Raw genomic sequence first — 20218 nt, forward strand, 5'->3', positions numbered from 1 at the left:
AAACGAGGCTATATTTGTAAACATGTTACATTTTATTGTTGATGGCGAAATATTTAGTATATGTGTACAATTACAAATTGCATGTTATCTGCCTGCATGCTCGTTATCTTTTACAATGTATTCTCATTTCACCTACAAGTATCCTTTCTTTATCTCTTCCCATATTCTCTCATTTTCCTTTCCTTGTCTGCTCTGTTTAAGATACTATCATAGAATAATTATATGTTGTTTATCATTAGGCCATTGCTAAGTTTTGTATATGTATAATTGTATTACGGAGAGGACATTGATAAGCTGTGATAACTTGCGTCCAATCCTTTTGTGTATTGTTTGCAACAAAATTGATTTAATTTCAAATCAGTTTGAGTTCAGTCCTTGTGTCAATTTCCATTTATTTTTAGTCATGCCACACAAAATAGCACCATAGCATCACGATACCATCTACATACGACCTCAGATGTGCGGACATTAAGTCAATCAACCTTGCAACCAGCAACAACAGAAAGCATACAGTACCAATAAAGTGAGCACAGGCGATATATTCACTTCTGTGGCGTTCTACTTATATCGACATCAAAACTACATTTGTTTTCTATAATAGAAATTAATGTCGGTTTTTTTTATAGCAGAAATCTTAAGAAATGACGTTATGCATAAAAAAAAATCTGTTATCAAGCAATCAAATCAATCACATATATATATATATAAATCGAGATGTTTCATATCAGAAAATGATTATAAACTTTTCTTTGATAACAGAAAATTATAAAAAAAAATCCGATTTTTATTTATTTATTTATTTTCTCTAACATGATTAATCGCCGTTATTTTCTGATTCTTTCTCATTCATGATACCAAAATAATCAATATCAAATATCGAATTCTGGATGTCAAAAACTATTTTTGAGTATATAAAATACGAATGCAACGTTAACCGGTGCCCCATTTTCATCTATCTTAAAAAATGGTGTGGTTTTTTTTTATCAGAAAATATGTTTGATTTTTTTTTTATATCAGGGAATCACTGTTTAATTACACCATAATGTATTTTGTCTGTAGACTGGCTGCTTGAATCTAGCACATAAGTTTTTTCCTCATTTTTTTTTTTTTATTTCCCTTTATTTTGAAACATGATTAACAATCAGATGTTTACCATCGAAACCGAAATTATTAAGCTCAATTTTATTCATAATTTTAATATTCGATGGACAGAAAGACAGTCTATATGGTAAAATCCGGGATGCCGTACCATGCTCTGGATCACACTATTGTTGGCGCCAAGCGCCTCGGCGACGTGGTTTCGTATGCAGAGTGGTCGGCGGAAAAAATGATGGCCGAATACGCTATTGGTGCGACACTAACTGCTGTTTTTCACCCTGTAGGATTTTCAAGATTTCTCATACAGGTAAACTTCGTTATCTACGAGCATTTATCTGAAGCCAGGACTTGTGCTGTACCGCCCTAATCTCGCCTTCAGGACGTAGGTTGAATTCCATGATCTTGTGACCAAATAGAAACTTGTCCTTGGAAGTCATTTCCGTACACAAGATATATTACAAATTTAGTATTCATTTTTGTAGTTAATCGAGAGCATTTTGGAGATTAAAAATATATATGTGTATATATTCTTTTTAAACAGACCGATGCCATTTGACAACTGACACTATTCGTTCAATACGCACAGGTAGCTCGGACTACTGGTGCTAAGCTGATTAGCAGTCATTAGCTATTAGGTACTGAAATCGAAAGTAAAATATATATCTAGTCAGCAAGGCAATAACTTATACCCATTTTAACTAACATCGATAACCCCCATTTGTATAAGGTTTCAGAATATACATACCGCTTTATATATTTAATAATCAGGTTGACCACCAACTTTCTTGTGTATCATACGCCAATTGATTGCCTACAAATTACCCCATGAAAATCTAGTGAAGTTGAAGAGACTGTTAAGTTGATCCTTTTTGAACCACATACAGGGATTATATTATCTCCCATTACAACAACTTTTACTTTTACCGTAGACATGAGTTAACTATAATTTAAACCAAAATCTATGAAAAATCTACATAAAAAAAAATGGTTTTTTTTTATCACAGCAACCATTTATGCAAAATCTTTTCCCCTTTCCCCAAGGATGCTGCAAAGCTTGGGCCCATGCCATTAGGAAAAAAACCATGATAGGCCACATTAAGAGAGGACAATACCTTCAACTAGGCTTTGGACAATAATCAAAAGTAGACAATGATCTCTTATTAATAATGATTCCTTTAAATTGCACAGTATATACAAAAGGCCAACTTACAGTGCATTCATCCTTAAAAAGATACCTATATTTTACTGATTCAGAACTTTGTAACGATACTCACAATCATAATAGCACCTTTTTTAATCTTAAAAGATCCTACTTAATCTCTGTTTATTGATATTTCTGTCCCATTTAAAGGAGTTATCTATCTTAATTCTATTAGTGACGTTATAATGTAAACCATTATTGATGACATCACTTATATCCATTGTTGATGATATCACAATGTCTAACATTATCACTGATGACATAATTAATAAGGGTGGTCTCCTCATTTTTAGTACTTTAGGGCTACAAATATTCTCTGTTTTGTTCTGATGAAGCCCACTGTACGGGTGACACCGGTTGACAATAAATAGATGAAATTGAGGTCTCCTTTGCCTGTTGTGATTGCATGACCCCGCCTATTCTACACGCCGATTGAGGTATGGATTTGTGACTAAAAACAGCCAATATCACTCTAAAGGTTGAGGTCACCTGCCCGACCACATGGGTTTTCCCCTGGTACTCCGGTTTCCTCTCACAGTAAGACCCCTTACGCGCTTCCATCCGGGCCAACAAGCATGGTTAATATAATTATAACTTGTTTCGCAATTGTTGTAAAATAAATAAAGTTTACATTTACATTACTTACCAGAGACATCCAAACTCTAGATAGACAATCTAACCATTTGAGCTTGTACCTGGCCAGCAGCACTCGGTCCAGTACAGTTCTGCTACATTACATTTATAATTATATAAATTGTATAGTACCAGTATATGATTTGTATGTGAAAAAATTTGCCCCAAAATTCTTATGTATAGGTATTTACTATCGTTGCTAATTGTTTCTTGTAAACAGAAACATGTCCATTTGGTAAGAGTTTCCATCACTTATATTTATTAACTAAAGTTTGGGGCCTCGCAATCGGGCAAGGTTGGAATATTAGTCCTATTCTGGTTTAAGAATTTTGTCTAGTGCTGATGTGGACAGTCCTGATCAATATGTACACTTATGTATACGTATATGCAATGAATCTGTGTCCCAAATAGTGTTGCAAATTGTGAGATTTTAATAAAAGAGGCACTGTGCTGGATACTTACCATGACTGCTTTTTATATAATGAACTGTAATTAGTTACTTGTATAAGTATTTACTATTATTCAAAGTGTGAACTCATGATCAGGTTTGAGCCATTTTTCCAGTCAGAGGTTTTGTTTACAGTATATGCAACAGTATAATACTGTGTGCGAGTATTATTCGAAGATTGCATCTGTAATTGGCAACATGACTGCATCCTTTAAAATGAAAATATGAACAGTTCGTATACGTATATGGGCAAAAGTAAAATATCACCATGACATGAAAATGTGTACTTCTAAAACTTTAAGGTCGTTTAATATTTTGCTTTGCAGCTTGGCCATGAACCCCTTCACCCAGAACCAGGGAGGTCTTTCGTGGGATTTGGAAAAGAAAACACGTACTATCCAAATATTCTTAGATACAGTAAGTAACTAAGTAATGTACTAAAATTTATTTCTACTGATTTTTATACGCCCGACAAAAGACGGGACGTATTATGTTATCATGTTGGCGGGCAGGCACATATGGTGTCAGGACCATTACTCCAATACTACTCGACCCAGGCTCTCCATACTTGACACAAATATACATCTTGATGAGCCGGAGTGTCGCATACCAAAATCATGCCCCTTACCCCCTTATTTGTGGAGTTATTCCCCTTTGATGATTTTACTTGTCCGGACCATAACTGCAATACTACTCTACCCAGGCTCTCCATACTTGATACAAATATACATATTGATGAGCCGGAGTGTCGCATACCAAAATCATGCCCCTTACCCCCTTATTTGTGGAGTTATTCCCCTTTGATGATTTTACTTCGGCCATACATGGTGTCCGGACCATATCTCCAGTACTACTAGACCCAGGCTCTCCATACTTGACACAAATATACATCTTGATGAGCCGGAGTGTCGCATACCAAAATCATGCCCCTTACCCCCGTATTTGGGGAGTTATTCCCCTTTGATGATTTTACTTGTCCGGACCGTAACTGCAATACTACTCAACCCAGGCTCTCCATACTTGACACAAATATACATCTTGATGACCCGGAGTGTCGCATACCAAAATCATGCCCCTGACCCCCGTATTTGCGGAGTTATTCCCCTTTGATGATTTTACTTCGGGCACATATGGTGTTGAGCTCTCCATACCTAACACAAATATACATCTAGATGAGCCGGAGTGTCACATACCAAAATTATGCCCCTTACCCCCTTATTAGCGGAGTTATTGCCCTTTGATGATTTTACTTGTCCGGACCATAACTGCAATACTACTCGAACCAGGCTCTCCATACTTGACACAAATATACATCTTGATGACCAGCAGTGCCGCATACCAAAATCATGCCCCTTACCCCTGTATTTGCGGAGTTATTCCCCTTTGATGATTTTACTTGTCCGGACCATAACTGCAATATTACTCGACCCAGGCTCTCCATACTTGATACAAATATACATCTTGATGACCCGGAGTGTCGCATACCAAAATCATGCCCCTGACCCCCGTATTTGCGGAGTTATTCCCCTTTGATGATTTTACTTCGGGCACATATGGTGTTGAGCTCTCCATACTTAACACAAATATACATCTAGATGAGCCGGAGTGTCACATACCAAAATTATGCCCCTTACCCCCTTATTAGCGGAGTTATTGCCCTTTGATGATTTTACTTGTCCGGACCATAACTGCAATACTACTCGAACCAGGCTCTCCATACTTGACACAAATATACATCTTGATGACCAGCAGTGCCGCATACCAAAATCATGCCCCTTACCCCCGTATTTGCGGAGTTATTCCCCTTTGATGATTTTACTTGTGCGGACCATAACTCCAATACTACCCGACCTAGGCTCTCCATACTTGACACAAATATACATCTTGATGAGCCGGAGTGTCGTATACCAAAATCATGCCCCTTATTAGCGGAGTTATTGCCCTTTGATGATTTTACTTATCCGGACCATAACTTCAATATTACCTAACCCAGGCTCTGTATATTCTGTATATAAACATGTGAACTAATTTTTATGTTGTTATGTCTAAACCAAGGTTTCCCATATTTGCAACATATATATATATATATATACATCTCATCATTTAAAGTTGCCCTTCGGTTTCAACTACACACCATTATATGTATCAATATCTCCTTCCAACTTTCCAACAATGATACTTCATTTTAAAGCATTACAACCTGTGAAACTACCCCCTTCCAAGTGTCAAATATTGCGGCGGGCGCATGTTGTGGCCCTCCAACGGGCCCTTGTTCACAATATGACATTTAGAGAAAAAACCACTCATTTGATAAATATTTTCATGCATTAACTTAAAGAGATAATATTGCATTGTAGTTCAATATAGTTTAACATTTAATTAAATAATATAAACACTAAGAAATTTGAATTCAAAACAGATTTGTTTGAGGCTTAGGCTTCAAGATGATCTCATGAACTGAAAATTGTGGTGAAATCCATTTGTTTTTGGGATGAAGCTTAGCTAATGAACTTGCCTAATAATGCTTTCATTTGAACATAGCAAAATATTCTTGTAATAACTGATTAATATAAACAAACATAAAACTAAATACTTCATTTTGAAATATAGCATACAACAAAACATTGATTAGATTAGATCGGTGAATTTGACAATGTTTGAGGAAATAAGGAAAAAGCTAGTCAGCAATGCAATAGATGTCCAGTAAAATCACAATTCAGGTCTATTACTTCTTCTTCTTTAAATTCACTGACTTCCAATGAATCAATTCTTTCCTAAGGAAATCCTGCTGTTTTGCCCATTCCAGTTCCTTTTAAGTTTTATGTTTTGACAGAAGCTGTCATCGTTTTGTCTGGACCACACTTTCAGCATTCAGCAATTTTGTGTTGTCTGTTAAACCATCCATAGCATTGTTGGACTAATTTGCATAGAAAGTTGGTCCATCAGACCCAGATATTATTTTTTGGGGAAATTTCCCGCATGCTTTAATAAATACACATTTTCCTCCAGTGTTTGATTCACGATAATTTCTTAGGTATATATGAAGTCTGGAAATGGTAAAAAGGTCAAAATGTAAACATATATATATTTCTTTGAGAGTATGCAGCTTTCATATTTTAGGAAAAGTGGTTTAGTCCTATAACATCCAGTGCAGTTACTGACAATCTTATAAAGCCTGGCATTTATCTCAATTGCTCAGACATATTGTAATTGTTTAATTATTTTGTTGTTCCAGCTGATGTGTGTTAGACACGCAATTTTTATTTATTTCAATGAAACACAAAGAATTTTGAATTTCTATTTCAGTGAGCCACATAAAGAAAAAAGAAGGATTCGTAGGGTTGTACAGAGGTCTCGTACCAAGGATATTGGGAGGCTTTGTCGGCAACTTCACCACTACAGCAACAAACAATGTACCTACACACTAATATGTAACAATTATTTGCATTAAATATTTAAAATCTTGAGTTGATATCGTGATAAGAGATATATTGATAGCTTTTGAATTGTCACGCAAAGTGAAGCACTCCCTGTGGTGCAGCTTACATGGAATCGGATTGAAGATTACTTTCTTAATTATATTCATGTTAATGAAAAGAATTATTTGAAAAAATAACCGACATTAGCAGTTTCATGATGGATAGTGAGAAAGAAGTTGTATATTCTAGTAAAAGATAACAGGCTACATGTTCATTATAGATTTCCTGACATTTTGTCAATCATAAGACAATGAATGACATGGATGAAATTACACATTAGTGCTTGCTTCATGATGTTTCAGTATCTCAAAGGTCTTGGTGCCAACACAGAGGACACTGCTGCTGGTCACAATGCTGATGAGTTGGTGGGGTGGTTAAAGACATTCTTTGTACAGGTAAGAACAATGTATTCTTTAAAAATTTGTTGCATAACTTTACAATTTCTGTTTAGTGTTTACTGTGTATTAAATGAGCAAAATACAATGTTACTGTATGCTGAAATTGTCCACCACATTTGATGTCAATTTATGATCTAATCAAATCTGCGAAGCTGCATTGCAGAAGTTTTCTAAGCAGTTGATGCTTTATAAGGTATTTAAAAGTATTAAAAAGCAGGTTAGAAAGTACTGGTTAGATTTAACATTTGTTTCATGTCTGTATTATGCTAAAATTGAATGCAATATGTCTACTCTGTTTTATTGTAGACGTCAAAAGAAACATTGGGGCGCTGTGCTGGGATTATAGTCAGTCAACCATTTCATGGTAAGAATGATGTGACAATATACGAGCACCATTGTTTTATGAGATATGTATGTGGTTATGTTATAATTATGTTGGGGGGGGGGGGGGGGGGGGGGGGGGGGGGGGGAATCATCAGAACCAAACCAAACCAGTGCTGGATATTGTGCACATGTATTGACAGACTGATTCCAAAGCCTTATGGCAACTGCTGTAATGTACAGTTTGGCCTTACTCTAAGTAATGACTTGTATTTTTAATGAATGATTGGTTTTGAGCTCATCTGGCCTGAAGGGCGAGTGAGTTTTTGCCATGGGGTAACGTCTGTCCGTCCGGCCATCATCCGTAAACATTTGTTTTAAATTGCTACTTGTCAAAAAGTCCTGACAGAATGGATTTGAACCAAATTTGGTCAGAAAGATTCTTTGGGAAGGGGAACAGATTTTGCAAAAATAATGAGTCTCCCTGGGGCAGGAGGGTCAGAGCCCAATATTGGAAATAGAGGTGAGACCTTTCAATTTCTACTTGACTGTATTTTTGAAACAGTTAACCATAGTGTTGTTGGGCATCAAGACACAATCATGTTGTTAAAATAGACCCTGGGGTCTTTTTTCACCCCTAGAGATTTATTTTCTTTTAACAAAATAATCATTTTAAAAACAATCCCTGGGGTCTTTTTCACAACTCTAGGGAGTCTAGAGTTCTTTTCTTGGTTATATCTTTGAAGCAGTTGAGATCCCCACCCCATAGCCACATATAGTACTATTCGACATCAACAAATAAAGCTATTAAATTAAGGAATTGAACATGAACTTTATTTTGACATTTGGTCAAATGCAACCATTACAATACAGACCCTCTAAGTTTCTTGCTAGAATGCTACTTTGTCTGTCTTCATGCATTGTTATTAACATTTTCACATTTCAATTTCTTCTCAAAAAAACTCCTAAACCAGTTTTGATGAAATTTTCCTGGGCCAAAGGTCAGCCAGAATTGCAAATTATTTGGTTCCCACCGACCAGAGGCCTGAGGGGTGGGGCCAAAAATTCTTCTTCTAAAGAGCCAGATATGGTAGAATCATACACTCCTCGTGGATGGTGGGGTCTTCAGGTGCTTTATCAAAACTGTAAATTTCATAACTCTCAGGTTTCACATTTCCCCTGGGAAAGGACTAAACTTTACTAATGTTTGAATAGGAACTGTTAAGGCCCATGGGCCTCTTGTCTGTAATAGAAATTATTGAAGTATCATTTCACACAATTAAATTAATGTATCAATAAATATACCTCAGGTTCAGTATACAAGTCATATCCAAGGCTTGGTAGATAATTCTTTATCAAGTTAAATTACTGTGGCAGTACAATAAACATGTACATGAATATAAGAAGCAAAGATAATATAAAGGGAATATAATGGCCATATTGTTTACTAAAACTCTTGTTTAAATTGTATTTTTTTAGTGGTAATGTTGAGATGCCAAGCACAGTTTATTGGTGGAGAAACATCATACAAGTAAGTTATTCAAGCAACAAGTGTTGTAGTATACATGTACCAGGTATATTTTATATACTTATGTGTGTATAGGACAACAGCTTCACCCACCTGCTTAATTTGTACATATCTCTGCTTTGTAAAGTTACTCAATTGTTCAGTGACTTGTTACCTTTAAAAGTATTTTCTATGTAATCTAATGTATTTCTTTGTCTTGAAAATGTGAAGATTTAAAAGTGCCTTGAAAAATTTGATAATCATTATTATACTTCTCTGAGCATACATTAATTGTACAGTGTATGATTATGTACTTAACTTTTTGATCAACAACAGTACTGTTTAAAAGATGGACATTGCAATTTCATTCACAGCTCATTGTGGTCTTCACTGGTAGAGATCTACAACAATGATGGAATCCTGGGATTTTTTGGGTATGTTATATATTGCAATATTAGATTTATATTTGCCTTTTGTTCCTATATATAGCAGTTACATACAAGTACAATGTTTTAAAGATCAGCTTCAATGTTTGACTGGTACGTGATTAGACCCAGGATAGGGTGCCTCCCATTCTTTCCATATGGATAAATCAGTGAAAATGTTTTAAGATAAAATCTGTATACTTTACCAGGGAGATACATATGTTAATAAAAATTGTAAAGTTTTGTTTAATTGTGATGTGAGGCAATAAAAGTGATTCAAGTCAGATAAATACCCTACCATACAGTCAGACATCAGATTTGTTGATCAGGGATCTGAGAGAAGTGTCACAGATTAATTCAAACAGTACTATTTAATTGATCGCTTCACTTTGCCTGCAATGAATTTCTTTATTGTTGGGAGTCCCTCTATTGAGTATAATATAGAATAACCCTTTTTATTTGTTGTATATTTTTACCTGTATATCCTTATGTAATTAATGGTCATATATTTAACATTGTAGGGGACTCATACCAAGATTAGTAGGGGAGATAATCACTATTTTCCTGACAAACTTTTTCGCCAACATGATCAACAAACACTTCCTTGAAGATAAGGTAACCATAAGGACACCCAGTCATTTACATGTATATATGGAAATATTACCCCTGGTAAATAAAAAAAAAGATAAAAGAATCTTTTCAAATATTTAGGCGACATGTATATGTAGCAGGACTGGACTGGGTCGATCATCGGTGACCAGGTAGCTCAATCGGTAGAGCATCCGGCTAGTGTTCGGAGGTCCCGGGTTCGTACCCCAGTCTGGCCGCTACATTTTCTCCTCACCTGTTACAAAATTGGCGCCCAACTAAAATACCCATGGTGGTGGTATAAGGGTCTCGTGTGTCGTTGAGGGCAAAGACTTGGAAAAAAGGAGGGAGGTGTGTAGCAGGACTGGACTGGGTTGATCATCGGTGACCAGGTAGCTCAATCGGTAGAGCATCCGGCTAGTGTTCGGAGGTCCCGGGTTCGAACCCCGGTCTGGCCGCTACATTTTCTCCTCTCCTGTTACATATATTGTACAATAACATATTTGATAAATTGTCATTATATTTTGGTTAAATTCACTATGTCAGTGATTTAAATTTTTTGACTTTATCCAAAATATTCATGTGTTTGTTTCTGTGTTTATAGGAGATGAGGACCTACACATCCAGTGCTTGTGGAGTAAGTAGCTTTGTAATTAATGATAATCCTCTTCCTGTTATTGTATATATGTGTCAAAGATAAAACAAAATATTACTTAGATCATGTATTCTTGTGCTTGGATTGAGGTCTTAAAGATTTTTGAATTCAGTTTAGTTATTCATATGATCCTTCATATTAAAAGATCATTTACATCAATGTGTAGACTTTGGTTTACATTTAACCCATTGCAACAAGTTATAAGCTACTGGTACTGTTTTGGTTCCTGGTTTGAGGATATTAAAAAAAGTGTATATATATAAAAGAAAAAAATGTTTGAAGATTTACAAACTGTTTATGTCTCCATCTAGTGTATTTTACCACATACTGGGTATTACATTTATATAAATTTCAGTTCAATTGTACATACATGTTTTCCTTTCAGCTTGTAATTGGGACATTCACATATAGATTCTCCTTAGTCGGCAACTTAATGGCCATCAATAACTCTGGGTGAGTATGGAAGTCTATTTTAATATACAGTGAACCCGCGATAATCCGGACGCCGATAGTCCGGAAAACTCACAGTCCGGACGGAAATGCACGGGAACGGATTTCCGTAACGTTATTTGTACTCACCAGTCCGGAAATTCGGATTCCGATTCCGGAAGCCCATTTTGGGAACGGAACGTACTTTTCATTAGTAAATTTCCCTCAATAATCCGGACGATTTTTTCACCACGAGGAGAAATAAATGTCGGGCAAGTCACCCGTGTCGACAGCTGTAGAGACTATCGCTTGACACTGTGCGTAGTCATAGCGACCGCTGCCAGGTCATAGCCCCGGGTGCTTACCTGTGTTACAATGTGTAGCTTTTGTTTTTATAACGGTACGTTGCTTTAAACATACAGTACGTGATACGATAATTAATCAATCTCAAATACATGTAATAAATTTATGATCGGTAATTAACATCATTAACACTTGTATTGGGTAAACACGGATATCGGCTTTGTAACACCGTTACGTGAAACGACGACTCATTGAAAGATGCATGCTATTAATTACACACACATTTACGTATTAAGCAGTGATCACAAGAACTGGGTTGATTACACACAAATTAGTCAATAGTCGTCTGATATTTAACTAAGCGTCACATTGTTAAGTGAATACGGGTTTAATAATTATCGGACATCTTGGGTAGTTCTCGCTGGTGTCGCGTACTTTTAAATAGATAGCTTGGGGTTTCTGGTACGTAAAAATCATATAAAAGAAACATGGACTGACGGTAAGTTGTAAAATCCGGGTATTTTATTTAAGGTATTTAACGTTTGTAATTTCTACTTGTTTGTGAACCTCCGGGACGTGACACATGTGTGTTGTTTGTAGGTCACATATATGCCCGCTATAAATAAAACAACTTTCACTTTACATGTTCTTTTAAAAACAAAGTTTATTTTTTACTTTCTACAAAACAAATCAAGAATCATATCAGAAACATAAGTATATTTATTGTTAAAAAGTCTGACAATTAGACGTGTTTATGAAACGTCCCGGATTGTATACAATCAAGGGAGATAACTCTTACACGACATATTTTTTGACCTGGTACACGAAATTCGGCAGTCCGGAAAACTCGTAATCCGGACGGTTTGGACTGGGAACGAAGGTGTTCGGATTATCGAGGGTCCACTGTATACCTTGATCCTACTGCATATATTAATTACACATTGAAGGACAAATTAAAAGTAACTCTGTCCATTTAAATTTTACCAATTGGGAAGAACAGATACTCTGTCCATTTAGATTTTGCCAAAGATCAGATACTCTCTGTCCATTCAGATTTTACCTAAGTACAGATACTCTGTCCATTTAGATTTTACCTAAGTACAGATAATGTACTCTCTGTCCATTTAGATTTTACCTAAGTACAGATACTCTGTCCATTTAGATTTTACCTAAGTACAGATATGTACTCTCTGTCCATTTAGATTTTACCTAAGTACAGATACTCTGTCCATTTAGATTTTACCTAAGTACAAATATGTACTCTCTGTCCATTTAGATTTTACCACAGTATAGATACTCCCTGTTCAATTAGATTTTACAACAAGATATTCAATAGATAATATAATAATTTATCAGTTGTCTTTCATAAATTGTACGAGACATCAGTACATTGTGACTTTTTCTATTTCCACAGACTCGTGGCAGCCAAGTATCCATACATGTTGGCCTACAGCAACTGGTATGAGTGTTGGGGACATCTCAGCAAAGAGGTTTGTAGAATTATAGCATGTGATCTGGGCTATTTTTTTTTAATTTCATTATGTAGGAAATCACAGTTTTTTTATACTGATGTTGCCTTCATACTTAATACTCAGTATATCATAAGTTTGTTATCAGCTCAGATATTCTGATATATTGTGCATTTTTCAATTGTTTATTTTTGGGGGAAAATCCTATCACTGCAATGAACACACCCTTTTATTGGCATTCTCTCACAGTTTACGTTTCAAATTATATGATTGTGTTATACTCTTCAAGTATAGTACACAGATATGTTGCCATCTAATTTTCAAGATATTTTTAGACTTTGATATAGGAATTATTTAAAATTAAAAAGGATGAAAAAAAATGAAATGATCATTGTAACTTCAAATTGTAAAACTGAGATGAGATTTTTGGGGGTTTGTTTGAAAGAGATTTTGGGAATGATTTTTAAAATAAAAACTCTGATAAATGATATTTAGAAAGCAGTTTCTCATACCTGGTCATATCAAATTATTGACTTTGAGATATACACTTGGTACAAAATCTCAATCGTACAATCCATATACACTGTACATGCAATGCATATTGTGCATATGTGTATATATATTCAGGTTGGAAATCTGTTTAAGTCCCTGTGTAAGCTATAAAACATACATTTTTGTGAATAATCAGTGTGGATCTTGCCCTTTATTTAATAGCTTGTTTACTCAATGCCAGTTATGTAACTTTTGAATCACTTCTGGGTAATGAAGAAGTTTGTTATTATATTTGCCTGGTTGCATGCTGGGTTGATGGCGATCAAGTTTGTCAAAAAGAGTCTTTTTTTTACCCCTTTATTTTTCTTACAGCTGCCATTCTGAAATAGATGTATGAGAATATTGTAATCTCATTAAATTCTTTATTTACAGCGCCAGCTTGGAAGAGGATCTCGTCTCTTCAATCGCATTGTTACAGCCAGGCGTTACGTACAACTAGACTAAGTGTTGTTACTCAGTGCTGATATTCGTACATTGTTTCCACTTGGCCAATCAACAAACAACATATACATTAACTGAAGAGTCCGCAAAATCTGACCAATATATCACTCCTATATTCTCAAGGGCAGTGAGTTACTATCATTACAGGCGGAGCTCAAGTGCTTACTAATGACTTATATTTTATGTATTTCATATAATAGATGTTATTTATACCAAATCAGGTTATGATCAGTAATACAGTGTGTATGGAACATAAGTTACTGCCAACAAGAGCAGGTTGTCATTAAAGTTTTATAAGAACACACCTTGAGTAGTTATTTTGTCATTCATATATAAAGAGTTTTACCCTGTTTTCTCAAAAAAAGTTTCTTAAATATTTCTATGAATATGTATGTGAGACTTTCCTGTATGTATACTGGTATATCTCAACCAGTGATGGATTTATGTGCAATTCTAAACTTTCACTCACCTTTATCAGACAAACGATCAGTGACACATATATACATTTACACTGAAGTGGGTGTTTACACTGAAGTGGGTGTTTACAATACTGTATGAAATCAAATTGACAGTTCTTTTTGACTACAATACTGTAAAATTATATATTTATGTAATTATTATAATATTCCATTTGATTACAGTTGGCTATGCTTCATTTAAATTCGCTATATGCTTCATTTAAAACTTAATCCTTATGTAGATATGCAATAGTATATGGAGTCACGATCTAGAACTGGCTTGACTACAGCATACATGGCCAGAGCATACCAATCAAGATGGCTATACTATAACCTGCCACTTGAAAATGTTGCTTTCCGGCTGTTATAAACGGGTGCTTTGGTTTGGTTTGTTTAACGTCCTATTAACAGCCAGGGTCACTTAAGGACGTGCCAGGTTTTGGAGATGGAGGAAAGCAATCGGCCTACAGTCAGTACCTGGCAACTGTCCCTTGTAGGTTTTGAACTCGCAACCCAGAGGTGGAGGGCTAGTGATAAAGTGTCTGGACACCTTAACCACTCGGCCACCGGCGTGATAACTGATGGAGTGGTTGAAGTTTTGAGATACTATACAAAACATATGATAAACAATATGAAGAAATATGTTGCTTGTATTTATGAATCATTAATATGTAAGTGAGGTTTGTATATATATAATTGTTCTATTAACACACTTATAAGGTCATTTAAGAATGCATGGTGTTTCTGGATGATGGGTTTATAGTTCCATATTGCACTGAAATACATGGTAGCATGACACCAGAAGTTACCAGGTCATAATTCCTACATTTTTATCTTTCTTATAAAAGCTCTGGTGGAAATACCATGTAATTATCACATGTTGTATTTAATGCCCTACACCTGCAGACACACAAGTCTGATTTCTGGATTAGAGAAAACTTGGCAGGCTAAACAATATATGGCAATATTATCAAAAGCCCATAATGTCTGGTAATTTGAGAATATATATATGCGACATACACAAATGATGAAGGAAGACAACTTTATGACTCATGCTCTATGTCATCCCATTGCCTAGCCAGAAATGCAGAAATACCTGCAGCTTATACCGCTGTGCCAAATATATATGATACATATACATGCTATATTGTCCATTAATATAATTTTAGGCATGGCCTATGTGAGAGCGCAGCAATCCTGGTGCCTATGGAATTCGAGAAACAAGCACACATAATCTAGTGTACTAGAATATATTGCCAACAGATCTATACACTGGTTTGTAATAAAGTATATATATCAACAAGAATTATGATTTAGATAACTTACTACAAAAACTAATCGTAGAATAAGTCTTAAAATTGACTGATTAAGCGATGACAAGGTGACGGGACAGCAGATCTCGCAGATGAGCAGCAGACGACAAAAAAATTCGGAAGTTCTCTTTATTTTATGTGCTATATTTGGTAAACTTGTATGCAACTCGAACGGACCGGAGCTGTACTCGTAAAACACCGGAAATATTTTCGTTGAAAATTATACCGTTACGTTTTGAATATAAAAAATTAAGAACTTGTTCGTGATAAATTTTATTAACAAATTCTAACTAGTGTGAAGTCAAACATTTGCATATTTTTAAAATCTTGATATTTTGTAATCTCCCGAGAATGTAACTTTGAATACAGTCTTGCGCAACACTGGATCTTGTCGTGACTTCCTGTTTCCGGTTACTGAGAAAGTTTTTGAACTCTAAGTATATTGGGAGAAAAGGGGGGGTTTCCGAGACATCTCTACCATTAAGTTCGCTATGCGAACGGGCTTTGCCCGTTCGAGCTGCGCTCTCTATTAAATTTATCTGCATACGTAATAGGAGTGGAAAAATGCACGGCCAGACCGGGGTTCGAACCCGGGACCTCCGAACACTAGCTGGATGCTCTACCGATTGAGCTACCTGGTCGCCGATGATCGACCCGGTCCAGTTCCGCTACATATATATATATAAAGTACATACATTCTAAAATGAGAATAGTTGTCAAATTGTTGTTTTTGTTTTTATTTATTGATTTATTTATTTTACCAATGATTCGTTTTTGAAACATTGGCTATACAAATATAAATATTTAAAGAATACTTAATTCCGTATTTTTGACCCGTTTTCCGCTTAAAAATTATGCTGTAATTTGCGAAATTCGTTTGATTCAAGCGTTTAGGTGATCTATACAATTCCGCATTACCCGCCATATTTCATTTGGTAAAACGGAATCATGAAGTTAGCCGTCTACAACGAAATTGTTGATCTTATGCGTAAGTACAAAACTAGAGATGAAGCACTACGCCATATAAGTCCGCGGTATCCAGACGTTTCACTTGGTGCACTCGGTAGTATATTTGCACAAGATTATCAAAAGAAAATGCGCAAAACTCACCATCTCCATTACAGCCCAGATACGACGGATTATTACTATGATAAATATAGAGCCAGTGTGGACAGTGGCCAGAAACATGTGATAATGTCAATGGCAAGAAATATAGACCTATCCCCATCCCTCTTATCGAGAATGATTCTGGAAAGACATTTGTCGCGGACTAAGTATGGTGGCGACAATCCGCCACGAAGTCAGGTGACGCAGATGATGAAAGATACAACACTGATTGAGAATCCCGTTCTAGCCAACGAGATTTACGAGTGCATCCTGTCAGATGATCAGTATGGTCCGCTAGTAGACAAAATAAAACATTCCATAGGACACGAGTACGAGTTTAAACTAAACAGAACGTTGGACTCTCTTCAGTTGTCGTACATTGGAGAGGAACAGATGAGGGCTAAAGGCTACGACAAGACGCCAGATGTAAAGCTGGAGGTTCCCATAGCCGTAGATGGACACATGGTCAACTGGATAGAGAGCAAAGCATCATTTGGAGATGAATACAGTCACAGATCCTATCTAAAGGACCAGTTCTGGAGCTATTGGAATCGGTTCGGCCCTGGAATGGTCATCTATTGGTTCGGGTTTATTGATGAACTTGATTCAAATACAGAGAAAGGAATTATTCTAAGAGACAGTTTCCCTGAAAACATTGTTCGACTGGACCCTGTTGTGAAATTAAAATAAATTGCATTGTATGTTTATTAGTTTTAATTATGGTGTGGCCCCCGGTACATCTTTTCTCATTATGTATATATATCTATGACTATACATTGTAATTATATATAACTGGCTCTTAATTTAATCCCCATCTGTCTAGCACCAATAAGCCTTTTTTTTAAAGGGATGCATATTTTTATTGGTCCCCTCCTGGTGAAACCGAGGTACATAATATATATTTTTTTACATAATATATATATATATCTAATATGTAAAAGTGATCCTTGAAGTTATCTATTGTTCAGTTTCGTTAAATTACTAATTTAAACTGTTAATTTTGACAATGTAGCTCTAAAATTATAGAATGTATTTTGATTTTCCAACAATTTATAATCCAGTCTGTTTTTAAAGCAGTTAGCTATATAGTATTGGGGCAGATATCACAGCCTCTGGTAGAGAGTTCCAACTTTCATGTGATTATATATATATATGTTCCTCGAGCTCCTCATCTGTCTGTCAGTTATCCACGAAGTTTTCTGCATTTTTCGTAGTTATGATTCAAGGTTTGTTGGTGAAAGTCGGTGGGTAACTTCAATATGAGTAGCTACAGATCAGGTTAAATTTCAAGGGTTTTTGGGTCAAGGTCACTGTTATTTTCAGCAGAGGTAAGGTCAAGGTCACTTATTATTTTCAGCAGGGGTTAAAAGTGGACATGTATTGCTTTAGTATTACCAAGCATGCTTGTTCATGGCCTATTCAAGCACCTACAAAAGTGACTTTGATAAACTTTTGCAGAAGTAAACCCACTGGTTACATGTAATGCGCATGTGTAGATCTAGAGTAACAAGACGTTAATTACGATGCACATGTCTTGTTGCCTTTGCTCAACCACTCAGACTACAGTACCTAGACTTCGTTTGCGCATGCATTACCATTTTGAGGCACGGCAATGATTGGTTGTTGTTTATCTGATATGTAATTACATTAGACGAAACAGCCTTACTTTAGTAAATAGTTGATGCTCGAAGTCCTGGACACATTTTCTGATACATTTTGTAACTTGTAATTGAGAAAAGTTAGCCCTGAGTTTGCCATTTTGTAATTTGTAATTGAGAAAAGTTAGCCCTGACCAAACTCTAAATTCCAATGAAAACAAAACAAATCATTCTAAAAAATCTTTTAACTTGTCTCTAGGGGTAATGTGAAATCTAGGGGCCATGAAATTTACAATCTTGACAACACATTTTAAGAACCTTCCATCATTGACAAGTACAGTTAAACCTGTTATAAGGGACATTTAATTTGTCTATGAAGGACAGACTCGCCAGACCCACTCTTTTCAATTTACTACTATATAATTTACCTCTGTATAACAGGACACCTGTCTATAAAAAACACTTTTGATCTGTCCCTTTGTTGTCCTTTATAGACAGGTTTGACTATTTCATTCTGCGATATCTGGGTCTTGAAATTTCTGTCAATTTGACCCCTTTTAAGCTCCTTAGGGGTGTACATGTAGGAACCATATAGTTTACAAATTTGTTAAACCTTCAGCTAAAGAAGCTTAGGTTTCTGAAAAATTTCATCAAAAATAATTCAGAAGTTTAAGAATTTTTGAGAAGTCGAAAATGTTAACGCTATCTAACGACAAATGGAGACCGACGAATTATGCATGACGACAGACAAAGCCGAATTGGAAATTGTCAAAGAGCTTTGCTCAGGTGACCTAAAAAGCATTTAACACTGTAATCTCTTCAGCTTGCTGAAATTTAAATGTATCACAGAAAATATGTCATACACGCATGTGCAAACTGCTTTGTTTTGAAGAATTGCAGACTGACAATCAAAGCCACACATCAGAAGCCATTCAGTCGTACTGGTTGCTGCTGCAAAAGCAAAGAAAAGAATTTGGTAAAATCACAATATCATCTACCTGTACGACTTCTCAACATGATCTAGTCTGTTTGACAAAAAATTAAGATAGGTTATACATGACATGACACCATGAATTGGTGGTACAATGTATATTTTCTCTTTGATAAACAAGATCCAAGAGGGATCTTGCAATTGGCACCCACCATTTAATGATCTTTATTTGTTCTATGTGTGATCTTTTCTCTACTTTAATGGTCTGATAACAAGGAAGTCCTCATGAAATCTAATTATATAATCGGAGATATCTTAAAAAAGAATTATGTGAATAATAAAAAGCAATCATAACCTTCAACTCTCAGAAATTTTGCTTTCTGGATCAGCTAAATATCTGATACATGTATACATGTATATGTTTTCGAAGAACTTTTTGTGAATTAGAAATATTAATTGTCTATACATAATTTTCTTTTCTGGATCAAACTCACCAGTTGTCTCCTTTTTCAATTCTGAACAATTTTGATTCATCATGTCAAGACAGAATATCCATTAGCAAAAAAGATACCAAATGTGACCTTGACATTTATTTAGCTATTTGTTCAATTGTGACAAATTTTGCTTCATAATGTCGACCATCACAAAATGTTCATCAGCAAAAAGATACAGATACACTTTAACCAGTGACCTTGATCTTTAGTCAGCCAACTTCTTGTTCAACTCTGACAAACTTTGTTTCATAATGCCTCAACAAAATGTACATCAGTGAAAAGATACAAAATTTGCCATACACCTTCAACATTACGACCTTGACCATTGCTCAGTTGACTCTTTGTTTAATTCTGAACAACTTTGCTTCAT

At 35.6% G+C, this 20218-nt stretch overlaps 2 protein-coding genes across 2 annotated transcripts; both read left to right on the plus strand.

The window, feature by feature from the left end:
* Positions 1-1225: 1225 nt before the first annotated feature.
* LOC117327553 (mitochondrial carrier homolog 2-like) lies at positions 1226-14252 on the plus strand. Its single transcript, XM_033884602.1, has 12 exons — positions 1226-1405; positions 3707-3797; positions 6687-6793; positions 7162-7254; positions 7564-7621; positions 9058-9109; positions 9460-9519; positions 10032-10125; positions 10703-10735; positions 11139-11206; positions 12900-12975; positions 13879-14252. Exons 1-12 carry the CDS (start codon positions 1226-1228, stop codon positions 13948-13950), a joined length of 984 nt encoding a protein of 327 aa, XP_033740493.1. The 3' UTR covers positions 13951-14252.
* A 2342-nt stretch (positions 14253-16594) lies between these two features.
* Positions 16595-17530, plus strand: LOC117327556 (protein C15orf41 homolog). The gene has a single exon (XM_033884606.1). The coding sequence runs from the start codon at positions 16667-16669 to the stop codon at positions 17513-17515; it is 849 nt and encodes a 282-aa protein (XP_033740497.1). The 5' UTR covers positions 16595-16666; the 3' UTR covers positions 17516-17530.
* The last annotated feature ends 2688 nt before the right edge of the window (positions 17531-20218 follow it).

The sequence above is a fragment of the Pecten maximus genome, chromosome 5, assembly GCF_902652985.1.
Source record: "Pecten maximus chromosome 5, xPecMax1.1, whole genome shotgun sequence".
NCBI classification, from domain to species: domain Eukaryota; kingdom Metazoa; phylum Mollusca; class Bivalvia; order Pectinida; family Pectinidae; genus Pecten; species Pecten maximus.